The sequence below is a fragment of the Acipenser ruthenus genome, chromosome 3 (genome assembly GCF_902713425.1).
Source record: "Acipenser ruthenus chromosome 3, fAciRut3.2 maternal haplotype, whole genome shotgun sequence".
Taxonomy (NCBI): Eukaryota; Metazoa; Chordata; class Actinopteri; order Acipenseriformes; family Acipenseridae; genus Acipenser; species Acipenser ruthenus.
Window position 1 is genome coordinate 96,287,517 of NC_081191.1, and position 14,962 is coordinate 96,302,478.

Below are 14,962 nucleotides of genomic sequence, written 5' to 3' on the forward strand. Positions count from 1 at the left end.
TAAGAAAAAACAGTATTTAAAAGTAATTCAGGAGAACACTTATCCGTAGACGAACAGCAACCCTCAGTGGAGCAAACTGGAATCAAACTGTCACTCAAAGTAATTGGCATCTTGAATACTGATCAGATAGGAATACGCCTGGATGGAATAAATGAATAAAGTGCGTATTTATTTTGCAGGTACTAAATACTAGCTGTGTCCCCCAAGACAGCTTAAATGAGAAGATGAAACATCTCTAAGGTCTTTTACAATAGTTTTCATGCAAACATAAAAATAAAAGCTTTTTAAACAAGTGGGTTTGTGTCCCCGCCAAAATTAGAAATATCTGTAACACGAAAGAAGATCACCGTGCCCTACACCTACTGTATTCTCATATAAAAATGTGATTCTGACACAGACAGTCGGACAGATAACTCCCTATCCTGCCAAATTCAGATTCCCTCAGTAAAGCACCGAACCTTCAGTACTCCTGGGCTGTGTGGAGAATTGCTGCAGTGACGGAACACAATTGGACATTCTAAATTACACACACACACAATGTCACAAATGATTTAAAATAAAAGTGTGATACAGACAGATGGACACAGAAATAATTCTTCCATATATAATTATTTTGTATGGATGTATAGCCTCTCCACTATATCCCCAGCTAGGGAAGCACCACAATGAAATTATAGCTTTTTCAAAGATGGTAAAAGTTAAAATGACGAAAAAAATAAATAAAGAATTCTTGTAATTGCAGCTCAGAACATCAGATGCAACATAATTGTACTGTAGATCTGCAATACAAATCTAATTGAATGCACTAAATGTTCTTATAATGTAATACACTTCTTAGAAGCACACATATCAAAGGAATAGAACAAGGCACTTAAAACCACTTGCACACTTAAGACTTCTTCAAAAAAATATGAAATACAATACATCCAAGCACTGCCTGAGAGTGGAAAACAGCTGGTCAGAGACCACCAGAGATTATATAAAACATGTATAGTATAACACACAGTTTGATTCATATAAACATGAGGCTAAAAGTACCGAGCATCCACACCATACAGGGTCAAAGTTGAGGATTTTTTTTATATTTCAAAGCTACAGAGAAATCTATCTAAAATGTGTCTTGAAAGGTTGTTTTAGTGTGATAGCCTACTGACAATGATACAGTCTTGCAGCCTTTACATATCAACCACTGTGTTACTAATTATATATTAGCTATCATCTGCTCAATATTTTGTGTTCTATAGCATGCTTCTATAACTTCCAGTGATGGTCACAGAGGGTTTATTTTCCTCAATTGCAAAGTGAAAAAAACACTCCTGACAGACCATGAAAAACTAGAAATGTGAGTTCTTGGGGCAAAATGTAAAAGGGGGCTGCACATCAGACTGAGCTCTTTGTAAAATCATAGTTAAAAAAAGTAAAAAAATAAATAAATAAATAATATACCAAGAGGTTAGTTGACAACACCTGCAATGGAACTTCACTGAACAAATAACAGAATACAACTTAATCAAGAAATAGCTCTATTGTACTGTCTCTACCCAGCAGAAACATAACAAGATACACATTACCTCAATATGGAGGCATATTGGGTCTGAGGTCAATGGCAACGTAATGGACATGTTTTGCATACAAGGTTTATATAACCTTGCTAGTCAGAAGACAATACCTCAATTAAACAAAAACTGTCCAATGAGGGGTTTACATAAAAATATGGGTTTGCTGAAAAAGTCTGCAATGTCAGAAGGAAGCAATATAAAAACATTCCACTTTTCTTTCTGTCAAAATAATGTCATTGTAATAATGATACCATATTTCCTTAGGCACTGCATACTCCAATTAGCTAACCAAAAATAAATAAAAAAAGAGGGTACAGAATGAAACATCCGTGCTGGTTGGGGGTGCTAGAGGACGAGACATTTGTTGCCTGTCTTGCCCCATTCAGATCGCTTGCTTACAGTTAATATCTTAGTATTCCTGAATATATAAAATCATCCCTCCTAAAAATAAACAAATTGAATAAAAAAAATGTCCCAGTGGTACCACTAAATGTTATCCATGTATTAGGGCAGCAGTGTGGAGTAGTGGTTAGGGCTCTGGACTCTTGACCGGAGGATCGTGGGTTCAATCCCTGGTGGGGACACTGCTGTTGTATCCTTGAGCAAGGTACTTTACCTAGATTGCTCCAGTAAAAACCCAACTGTATAAATGGGTAATTGTATGTACAAATAATGTGGTATCTTGTAACAATTGTAAGTCACCCTGGATAAGGGCGTCTGCTAAGAAATAAATAATAATAATAATAATATTACCAAAGCCCCCACCCCCAACACACACACATAAAATGCGACTGCTTTTTGTGATAAAAACCTTTAACGTTCTATCACAAAGCTAAAGCATCATCTCAACCCTAAGCTGATAAAATGTTTCAATAGTCATCTGAATGACTTTAAAATTAAATTCTTCTTGAAATCCATACTTTATCAAGCCTTACAAATATTCACAACAATAGTAATTGTATACACTACCACACAAATTCAGTGCCTTGCATAAGTATTCACCCCCCTTGGACTTTTCCACATTTTGTAGTGTTACAACCTGGAATTAAAATGGATTTAATTAGGATTTTTTGTCACTGATCTACACAAAATAGTCCATAATGTCGAAGTGGGGAAAAAAATCTACATATTTTTCAAAATTATTTACAAATAAAAAACGGAAAAGTCTTGATTGCATAAGTATTCACCCCCTTTGCTGTGACACCCCTAAATAAGCTCTGGTGCAACCAATTGCCTTCAGAAGTCACATAATTAGTTGAATGGAGTCCACCTGTGTGCAATTAAAGTGTCACATGATCTCAGATTAAATACACCTGTTTCTGGAAGGCCCCAGAGTTTGTTAGAGAGCATATCTAAACAAACAGCATCATGAAGACCAAGGAGCTATCAAAACAAGTCCGGGATAAAGTTCTGGAGAAGCACCAATCAGGGTTGGGTTATAAAAAAATATCCCAAATTTTGAACATCCCCCGGAGCATTGTTAAATCCATTACTAAAAAATGGAAAGAATATGGCACAACCGCGACTCTGCCTAGAGAAGGCCGTCCACCAAAAACCAGGTAAGGAGGGCATTAGTCAGAGAAGCAACCAAGAGGCCAATGGTAACTCTGAAGGAGCTGGAGAGATCCACAGCTGAGATGGGAGAAACCGTCCATGGGACAACTATAACCTGGACGCGCCACAAAGCTGGGCTTTATGGAAGAGTGGCGAGAAGAAAGCCATTGCTGAAAAAAACCCATATCAAATCCCGTTTGGATTTTGCCAAAAGGCATGTGGGAGACACAGCAAACATGTGGAAAAAGGTTCTCTGGTCTGATGAGACCAAAACTGAACTTTTTGGCCTTAGCGCAAAACTCTATGTGTGGCGCAAAGCCAACACTGCTCATCAACCTGAGAACACCATCCCCACGGTGAAGCATGGTGGTGGCAGCATCATGTTATGGGGATGCTTTTCATCGGCAGGGACTGGGAAACTGGTCAGGATTGAGGGCAAGATGGATGGAGCCAAATACAGGGAAATTCTAGAGGAAAACCTGTTTCAGTCTGCAAGAGACCTGGGACTGGGGCGGAGGTTCACCTTCCAGCAGGACAATGACCCTAAACACACAGCCAAAGCTACACTGGAGTGGTTTAAAAACAAGAACCTGAATGTCTTAGAATGGCCCAGTCAAAGCCCAGACCTCAATCTGATTGAGAATCTGTGGCAAGACTTGAAAATTGCTGTTCACCAACGGTCCCCATCCAACTTGACAGAGCTTGAGCAATTTTTCCAAGAAGAATGGGCAAAAATTGCAGGATCCAGATGTGCAAAGCTGGTAGAGACTTACCCAAAAAGACTCACAGCTGTAATTGCTGCCAAAGGTGCTTCTACCAAGTATTGACTCGGGGGGGGTGAATACTTATGCAACCAACAAATGTCTTCTTTTTTTGTTTAATTAACTTTTGTGTCACAATAAAAAATACTTTGCACCTTCAAAGTGTTAAGTATGTTGTGTAAATCAAATGGTCAAAATCCCAATTAAATCCATTTTAATTCCTGGTTGTAGCACTACAAAATGTGGAAAAGTCCAAGGGGGGTGAATTCTTATGCAAGGCACTGTATAAGCTTTTTATTATGTCGCTACATGTATATCACAACACGCACATTCAATCTAAAGTGCTACAAACACATTAACATGTGAAATGTTAACCTTAGTGGCAGTCACGATGCAGAACACAAAGAGCAGACTATCAGCAGACAACCCAGATGAAAAGGATGAAACCAAAACCATTCTTTATCCCATCACCAATCACACTGCTCATGCTCAGATCCAGTAAACTCTATTTATAAGCCGGATTATTAAAAAAGGGAAGTCTGTATACAATAGGCAGAATTCCTCATTGCTGGAAGTGTTTTGTATAGCATTGCACACAGTAATAACATTTTATTGCAGAAGCACATTTTACTCAGTTTCACAACCAGAACTGAAGGTGTTGATTCATTCTCCTGCCGAGCAGACTTCTGAATAATGTGAAATTGTGCTTTCAGTTTTATTGAGCAGTGATGTCATCACTGCCCAATAAACCACAGAGGTCGGGTTGGACACTAAATTAGAAAAACCAGCCACGTGCAAGAGGCCTCCCAAACACATACTTTGTACATTTCCCTGCTGCAAGTCAGCCTTAGTCACAATGAACAAGGAAGCAGACCTGAAAACCTGCTTACACACTGCCAAAAGTCATTTCTTATCACAAGAGGTTTTTTTCTTCTGTTAAGACAAAATTTCTTCCCTGAAGATCCGTGGGCCAAGAAATTTTTTCTTGGTGAATTTCTCTTGCCTCAAGAAATGTATTCACATCCCATGGTTATGTCAATTCAAGACAAAATTTACTTGAAACAAGAAGTTATTTCTTGTGTTAAGTAATTGTTCTAATGAAACAAATTACCTGATTTCTTGAAACAAGAGATTGTTTTCTTCTCTCAAGAGAACAATTTCTTGAAACAAGAAGTTATTTCTTGTGTTAAGTAATTGTTCTAATGAAACAAATTACCTGATTTCTTGAAACAAGAGATTGTTTTCTTCTCTCAAGAGAACAATTTCTTGAAACAAGAAGTTATTTCTTGTGTTAAGTAATTGTTCTAATGAAACAAAATACCTGATTTCTTGAAACAAGAGATTGTTTTCTTCTCTCAAGAGAACAATTTCTTGAAACAAGAAGTTATTTCTTGTGTTAAGTAATTGTTCTAATGAAACAAAATACCTGATTTCTTGAAACAAGAGATTGTTTTCTTCTCTCAAGAGAACAATTTCTTGAAACAAGAAGTTATTTCTTGTGTTAAGTAATTGTTCTAATGAAACACATTACCTGATTTCTTGAAACAAGAGATTTGTTTTCTTCTCTCAAGAGAACAATTTCTTGAAAAAAGGGTTTTTTTCTGAAAAAGAATGCCCTCTTAACTCAAGAATGTATTCTTATTTTTAAAAGACTTTCTTAACTAAATGGAAAAGACTAAAATCAAAGTAAGATATTTATTAATATGGATAAAAGCAAAACAAAATAAACCAAAAATAACAACAATGGGGTATTGTATTAAATTTAAGTTTCCATTTATTGATCCATCAAAATAAACATTTTCGATGTTTTTAATAAATATAAACATAACTATTTTTTACTAATTTAAAATACACATTTTGTTTTAATAGCTTTAATAAATACAAACAAATCATGCAATATGCAAAACCTGCATAAATATTTTGTACCTTACATACAATTAAATTAAAACCTCATTTGTAAAAATACTACAATCTACATGCTAATATATTATAATCAAACTGATTTAACATATTTTTCTACTCTTTTAAACCCAATATAAAAATAATACATTTGAACATACAGTAAAAAACATGCAGTGAAACATGCAATTATGTTGGACAGATATGTTTTTGTGATGTCCATTAGCCATTGTCTGAAAATCTCTCTATGCGGGCTCTTACATTTGACAGATGGCCTTGTCTTTCGTTAGCGCCCTCGCCTTTGGATCAGGACGCATAACTCCAGTCGTGGTCACCTATCAAACGTTAAAGACTGCGTCAGAGGGCTGTATCGCTTAAGTATAATTATAAATGATACTGTATAACCCCCCTTACCAGAAACTGCAACATGGACTTGTGAGCTTTTCCTTGAAATCTAAATAACTTTGAATTGACTTCTTGCATGAGGTCATGTCCTTGGTGTTTACCCTCTCATCTCCAAGGAATGCTGACTCCAACCACATCATTGCTGGTCCTACACACTCATGGTAGCAGACTGAAAATGTGTAGCTGGCACTAAGCAAAGTGAAAAATGCCTCTACCATTGAATTTAGTTCACAAAGGGGCTGCCCTTTAATTAAAACAAAACATTTTCTGTGTGATGGCACACCCAACAGCCAGACTTCCCTCTTTTTGCTTTTCTGCATGGCCTCTTCCTTTTTTTCCAGGTCCTAAATAAATAAATAATAATTCACCATATTAAAACAACAACAAAACACAAGTTGGAAAGTGACGTGTTTTAAACTAATTTCAGCCTAAATCTATACTCTGTATAGGATGTGGGTCCTAAAATTTTAGTATTGCTCTAAGAACCTTAGGGACCAGTCTTCCATTCTGTGAAGCACTAACAGGTGCTGATGGTCTCTGGTGATTTCTTCTATATAAGACTCAAAACTTTTCAAATTACTTTTGTAGTTTACTTTTTGGAAGTGGTTTAATTGGATAAACAATTATTCTGCATTATGACACAATACTTTCTTCCACGTGTAATATAAGGAACCTGTATGTACATACGTCCACAAACTGCAGTAGCATCTCACTCTTTTTTAAGCCAGTTGGTGCAGATTTTCCTGCAGCAAAGAGATCTGGCAGGATTTGTAGAGCCTCACTTGTCTTCTTCTCTAAAGTAAAGAACAAAAATATCTTTATTGAAATAACCTAAGTTAATATTTTATATTTGGGGTGTACAGTATAAGATATGTCTTCTCATGCAGTTTGTGTGAGCAGACCGCAAAGTTAAATCATCTTAAGGCTTATTTTATGCAATAAGAGACGCAACATATTATCTATATCCTTAATACTATTGAATCTATAATAGGACTAATAACAATACGTTTTAAATGTGGTATTAATTTTTCTCCAAGAATGTATAGTAATGTATATAGTAATGTATAGTATAGTAAAGTGCTTACTGCACTCACCAAGTGACCATGCAAGGCTAATGTTCAAAAGCTTTTTCTCTTCTCCGTACTTCAAGATAATGTTGACCTCAAGTTCCCATTTTGCTTTTAACCCTTCCAATGATTTTTGCAGATGTCTGCTCATCTCATCCTGCAACTGGAAGAATGCATATTGATGTTATTACATATTCTAACCATTTATTAAGTTAACCAGCTGTTATACATTTCCAAGTAACTCTTAAAAAAGCATTATTGCCTAAATATTGTTATGTCCCTATCTAGGGCACCTTACTGTTACAGTCACAAGATATATATTACAATAAGCATAGTACAATAAAAGCAAGTACAATATACAATACCTTTAGTCCTATAAGAGCAAATTTAACTAAAATCAAGTGCAAAATCCAGCACACGATACACAGTCAGAGTAGGAGTAGATTATATATATATATATATATATATATATATATATATATATATATATATATATATATATATATATACTATGTATCTTTTAAAATGCAATCTTGTTGATGAAAGCAGCTATACTTTTCCAATATGAGCCTAACATCTCCTTTGACAGTCTTTATAAAGTGTTTCCATTCAGGAAAGTCAAGGTCAAGAAGTTGCTTAACAACCTCATAACGGGGACTTTTCCTTAACAGCTCATCTTTAAGCTTTTTCTGAAGCTGTGCTGCGGTTGTTTGTGTTACTGGTAAGACAAATACAGTTGCAAACAAAATATAATCAATAATATTAACATGCAACAACAGTATATGAAGAGTTAAAACACATCAATATCAGTACAAACTACTCTATATAAATTATGCAATAATTTTAATAATAGTTTGATGGGGTATTCTTCAGATTGATGGCTCTTGCAATGTGAAACATGTTTGCAACTTGTTGCACACACCCATAAACAATGTCTTTTTCTCTTATTAGTTCCCTTTGCTTTTCTTCCAGTGCAGGTAACCATAGAACGGGATAATAAGGTTGAACTGCAGTCTGTGCAAAACACTGTGGCTTCTTAACTTTTTCAGCCACTGTGATTTCAGTCAAGGTGTACGCAGCTGATGATAAGCAGGGCCCATCTTTGGTTATTTCTTGTTTCTTTGATGTTGATCCTAAAGGTGTGTTATTTTGAGTGGGATTCTTAAAAAACAAAAACAAACAAACAAAAAAACACTTATATTCAATAAACATACCTTTAATTTATTATATTTTAAAACATAATATCATGTTGCATAAATTAGCATTTTTACAAATATATCTTACCAAGTAATTCAGTAGTGTACGCAGATATTTTCTGAGGTGGAAGAATCTTGGAGTTTTAACTGGAATTAAATCTGCTATTTCAGGTTCATTTAGTGATACAAAATCTGACCCATCAATCTCAGCAGCTGAAACAAAGGATTTCAATGCATTATAAAATAAACAATCATTATTTTTAAACTTGAGTACAGTACTAAACAAAGCTTAAGATGCATATTAATCCTAAAATGTATGCCTACCACATATATGTCAGTTGTAAAGTATTAAGTTTCAGTAAGTGTTGTAAAGTAATAAGTTTAAGTATTAAGTATTGTAAAGAGTACTGTGTAGACCTTACATGTCGTTATGGAATTCTGAGTTTGAACTGGATGTTCCAATATGTACCCTGTGTAATGACACAGCACCCAAATACACTATTTGTAAGTATATTTAGTTAACTCACAACAATAATAACGCTCGTACTGTTTTCACGAAATAGGTTTATTATAGTGTTAATGTGTCAGTCCAAATGCCCTCAGATAGCTTATGCCTGTCACATACAGGCTTCTTGTCAGTAAGGATCTCCCCGCTTCTCATTATTATTATTATTATTATTATTATTATTTAGTAGTAGTAATAGTATTTATTTTCTTTGCAGATGCCCTTACCCCTTCTCATTAACGCTTAAATAACATAAATAACATAATATCTAAACCCAACTATGCCTAAGGGTGATCTTCAAGTGTATGTGCTAACGTTAATTATCTGTGTGCAGTAAATTTTTCGAAAGCTAATTCAAGCATGCGTTGGAAGTTACTTACCCCCAATAAGGTCTGCAATTACCCTAGGGTCGTCTTCGTTTTTTGGGAGAGAAATATTGACAGCAGTTTGAGTAACCCAGTTTTGAAGAGTATCAGTCGACATTCTCTTAACCGCTGATCGTGGGTCAACCATCTTCGTTGGTTACCTTTGCTTTTGTCAAAAAAAACTAAACGTCTCCTCTTCAGAATTCTTGCTCGTGCTTGGCGCGCTTAGAAGTATGCGCGTGAACCTGTCCCGAGCATCCCTCACGACACTTCTTCAAGAGGCAAAATGGAAAACCATCGACTGACTTGGCGATGTTTAATTTGTCATATTTTCATTGCTTTGACACTGAAAGTGCTATTGGGTCATATAAATAATATACACTCAAATGAACCAAATTTTCATATTACCTGTAATATAAACCAATGCCCCAAAACGTACGATAAGTATGACAGCTTTTACAGGCATGTAACTAAATGTCATGCCCAGTTGTACCGAACAGGGGGACCACCACCGACTACTGATTGCCAAGGCACAAGTACAGAGGGAGATAGGGAAATTACGACCACGGCCGATGAGTACGTTAATATCAATGCTACTATTAGTGGTCCAGTCGTAGTCGATGATCCCACGACAAGAAATGGACGAAGAAAGGAGTCTGCAGCTTTGTATGTGCTCTCGTTAAAGGAACAGAATTTACTAACACAGGTAAGACTTTTCATTGTTATTGTTTTGTTTGTTTTGACTGTTAGCTACTTACACAAACTTATGAATGAAATGCATTTCCTTGCAATGATATATTGCGTCAGCTGTAATATCAGTGAACCCTTTGCCAAAGTTTTTAAAAAAGTTACATACTAGCCGATTACTGATCTGATGTCGGTAAATGTTACACCTACTGATACACTGTCTAATGTAGTGTATCACCCTTATGCTTTGTGGTACTTGGAAGATCTGTTTGTAGTTTAACCGTATTATTATTATTATTATTATTATTATTATTATTATTATTATTATTATTATTTAATGTAGGCCTATGCATTCTTTGTTTGGCAAAACTCATGAATGATATCCATCAGAAGATTATATTTTGAATGCTTTTTTTTCTGGCCAATTTATAAAGCAGAGCTAGTTAAAACTGCATATTATTATTATTATTATTATTATTATTATTATTATTATTATTATTATTATGCATTGTAGAGGGAATTATATAACAAAAGGTAATTGTAGAGTTTATGTTTATTGTCGAATTCGATATACACCCCAAATTATCTAATTTAGAGTGTGAAGCTGAGCGAAAGTTGTGGAAATGTAATACAGTACCTGGTTAAATAAACTGTAATTATACAATGTAACGCTTGTGTTATTTAGAAAACTGTGGATTCCGTTGTCCATGCAACAGAAGGGCTGATGGAAAACTACCGTAGAAGAATTTTAGAAGGTGTACGCAATCAACTTCAGGAGCAGGACATAGATCCCAGTTTCATTGGTGACGATCTAATGAAGGAAGACGTTTTTGATGGCATTAATACACGATTTAAGCTTGACAGATATGCTAGAAACCACTTCAGTTATGTTGTAAGTAAAGTACAGATCTTTCTTAAAATGCATGCATCATTTTAAAAGTTTAATCAATTGGTAGTGCATTTTAGTACAACAAAAATATTTATTTATCTAAAATATTTATTTTCCACATTTGAAAGTTTATTCTTTAAAAAAAATGTATTTGTGTTCTTTAACACTAATAAAGTATATTTTAAATGCAATGTTAGTCTGTTATTATTTCAAATACAATTAAAACTTGTGTTACTTACATAATGTTGTAACAGCTGGCAAAAAGTATGGTATTTTTATTTACCAGTAACCATTTACAAATAAATATTTAACTAATTGTGAATTCTCTACAAATATGTAACATTTAGTTAAATATTTAAGGTTAAATCTGGAAAAAAGTTAAAATATGAACTTTTTTTTTTTTTTTTTTACACATGGCACCCCATACAAATGCAGTCACACACACACACACACACACACACATATATACATATACATATAATACAATAGTGATTTGGTTTCTTTGTATTTTGCATTTGAAGGAACCCAAAGAAGTAGTTCTAGGGCACAGAATTGGACATAAGAAGAAAAACCACAAAAGGCAGATGACCATGGTGGATGACACATTCATTTACATTTCACTGTTGGACAGTTTAAAACAACTTTTATCTAGTAAGCCAATCTGCGACATGATTTTGTCCCCTCCACTATATGCTGATCCGTCTGTGCTTAGTAATATGTGTGATGGGCATATATTCAGATCTCATCCCCTTTTTGTGGAACATCAAACAGGTTTACAAATATTGCTATATTATGATGAAGCTGAAGTTGACAATCCAATTGGAAATAAAGCTGGTAAGCACAAGCTCGGAATGTTTTATTACACTCTAGGAAACATTAATGTAAGATACAGATCTAAATTGGAGGCAATACGATTATTGGCTATTATAAAATCACAAGATAAAAAGAAATATGGCATTGACAGAGTTTTAAAAGAAATCCAAGCAAATCTGACAGAACTTTCAAATGGAGTTGAAATGCATGGTAGAGTTGTCCATGGTGCAGCTATTTCCTTTAGTGGAGATACGTTGGCTGCTCATGAAGTGGGTGGATTTAAGGAAGGAGTTGGCTTTGCATTTCAGAAATGCAGGCACTGTGAATGTACTTTTGATAGGATGCAAAACCACTTTATAGATTCTGATTTTGTTACATATTGCCGTGAAATGCATGAAGTTAGAATAGCTGAGATAGAACGTGCAGCAACAGATGATCTGAGAAATGTTTTGCGTACAGTATATGGCATCAATCGAAGAAGTGAATTAACAAATTTCCCTTATTTTAATGTTACATCAATGCTTCCTGAAGATATCATGCATGTTATTCTTGAGGGTGTTGCACAATATGAAGTAAAAGAATGTTTAAAGTTTTGGATACATAATGCTGCAAAATTTAGGTTAGATGAGTTTAATTTAAAAGTTAAACATTTTGATTATGGTTACGCATGCATGAAAAGCAAACCACAAATGCTTCAATCAAATTGCTTAGACAGTGAGGATAACAAGCTTAAACAAAATGCAGATGAAATGTGGACTTTACTGAAACATTTATTACTTATATTAAACGAGCTTTGTATTTCTGATGATCCACACTATACATTCATAAAGGAACTTGTGGAAATAACCCATATTGCTTTCAGTCCATGTGTGTGTGTCACAACATTAGCATGTCTTCGTGTGTTAATTAAAGAGCATCTTAAACATTTTAAACAGCTGTTCCCTCATCTAAGTATTATACCAAAACAACATTATCTTCTTCATATTCCAAAGCTGATATCTGAATTTGGTCCTCTAGTTCATGTTTGGTGTATGCGATTTGAAGGCAAACATTCTTACTTTAAACGTCTTGCAAAACAACAAAATCATATTAATATATGTAAATCTTTGGCAGAACGTAACCAGAAGAAAGAGCTGCGTGAAAGTCTTTCAAAACAGCACCCCTTATTTTCAAATGAAAGAGAAGTTGGTAGTTGCAAAGTGGTAAATGGCGAAGAAAGAAATTTGGCAGAAGAAAGAATGACAGCATTTAACATTGAAAACAGTGACACAATTTATACTGCTAATTGGGTTAAAATTAATGGGGTTAAGTATTGTTGTGAAAAGGCTATTGTAACTAGTGGCACGTCACCAGAATGTAATTTTCTACCTTTGTTTGGAAAGATAAGGTATATTTGGATTACAAATTCACATATATATTTTGCATTACAGTTGTATGACACAGTTTCATTTGATGAAGAAAGGCAATGCTATGTTGTAGAGAATCCTGACCTTCCAAGTGCGTTTGAGGTTGTTTCTGCAAATCAGTTATTGGACCACAGTGTGTACAACATATGCTGTGTTAAAAATGAAATGCTAATTCCCATACATTACGATTTGATAGGCAAAATAACTGAATGGGCGTTAAAGTAAAACTGTGTTCCATTATGTTCCATTAGCATGTGTTGGTACTACAGTATATCAGACATTTTTATGTATTTTTTAATTTACATACGTTTATTTCTTCCATGCAAGACGATGCAAACACTCTGTTTCAAAAAACTATAAAACTATAAAATGTCTTTATATAATCCAATGATAGAGTACGATATACCTTTAAATGTACCGATCGTCAAACAGTTGAAGTGCTTGGGGGTAGCATCTGGCCATCTCTGCGTTCTATTACAATAACATTTACCCATTCCCCTTTGTGTGAGCTGTGTCCCTAGGGTTTCATGGGCACCTTTCTACATGTGTTATGGGAGTGTCCTGAGGCTATATTTTGGAGCAGGTTTCTGCTACTTTTTCTACTATTCTTGATAGAGAAATCCCTTTCTCTCTCAGTGTTATTGTTAGATGATGACTCATCTATACAAAAGAAACGGATTTGTTCGGCAGGTCTCACGGCGGCCAAATGAATGGTGGCGCTCTGTTGGTAGCCTCCATATTCCTTTCCCTGGCCTCATTGGATAGGTGCCTTTCTTATACATGTGGAGCTCTCCAGATCCATGGTGCCAGGGAGGGGGCAAGGACAATGGCCGTAGACTCTGTTAAAACATTGATCTGATTTGTTTTGCTTTAAACATTTGTCTGCTTTAGGGGGATTTCTCACATTTATGTACCTTTAAACTTCTTATTTGTATGTTTTGCTCTGTGCACATGGCTATTTGTTGTGTTTTAAAAGTTAAAAATAAATGGTTTTTGAACCAGTGTTTATCTGTTTTTTTCTGTTTCACTTAACTAACTCACTAACTTAACTAAAATGCATTCCTTTAATTTTTAACGCCTCGACATTTGCACATAAAATTATTCAGTTTGATGTATAACCTGGAAATGAAGGTACTGTTTTCCAGCTTTATTTAATGTTAAGTTAAATGTTTCTTGTTGTAAGAAATGACTGCTGTAATTAAGTTCAGTTTCTTACAACAAGAAAAAAATGTGTTAACTGGCAAAAATAGGTATTTTTTTCTTGTTACAAGAGAATTCTTCTTCTTACAAGAATCTCAAGAAATCACTTTTGGTAGAATTCTTACACCAAGAGAAATCAAGATTTTTTTTATTGTGCAGTTGGTATAACTCAGCATTTTTTCTTGTTACAAGAGAATTCTTCTTCTTATAAGAATCTCAAGAAATCACTTTTAGTAGAATTCTTACACCAAGAGAAATTAAGATTTTTTTTATTGTGCAGCTGGTATAACTCAGCATTTTTTCTTGTTACAAGAGAATTCTTCTTCTTACAAGAATCTCAAGAAATCACTTTTGGTAGTGCAGTGAGCGGCTTCCATGTCCTAGGCTGCAAAAAATCACTGATGTGTCTCATGGAAAAGTTATGCTTTGCTGGTTATTTCACAGACCAGAATTTACTGCAATTTCCAACCCAGCATACAGGTTGTAACCATGGTGAAATATTTCTTCAAAACACCCTGTAGGCACTTTGAATGAGTGTTGACCTGACAACACATAGAGGACTTTCACACACCCTATTGACATTGTTATGACACGTGTTCTTAAAGTTGTCCAGCCTTGTGTAATATGCTTGCTGTAACATACCCATTAGGGTGGTA

At 34.8% G+C, this 14,962-nt stretch overlaps 2 protein-coding genes across 12 annotated transcripts in view; one reads left to right on the top strand and one right to left on the bottom strand.

Annotated features, from left to right (window-relative positions):
* The window catches only part of LOC117394241 (disco-interacting protein 2 homolog C-like), a 199,282-nt gene that overhangs the window by 155,783 nt on the left and 28,537 nt on the right, over positions 1-14,962 (bottom strand). The window lies entirely within an intron of this gene.
* LOC131728105 (uncharacterized) lies at positions 9,598-13,331 on the top strand. The gene is made up of 3 exons (XM_059019289.1): positions 9,598-10,017; positions 10,684-10,890; positions 11,409-13,331. Exons 1-3 carry the CDS (start codon positions 9,598-9,600, stop codon positions 13,329-13,331), a joined length of 2,550 nt encoding a protein of 849 aa, XP_058875272.1.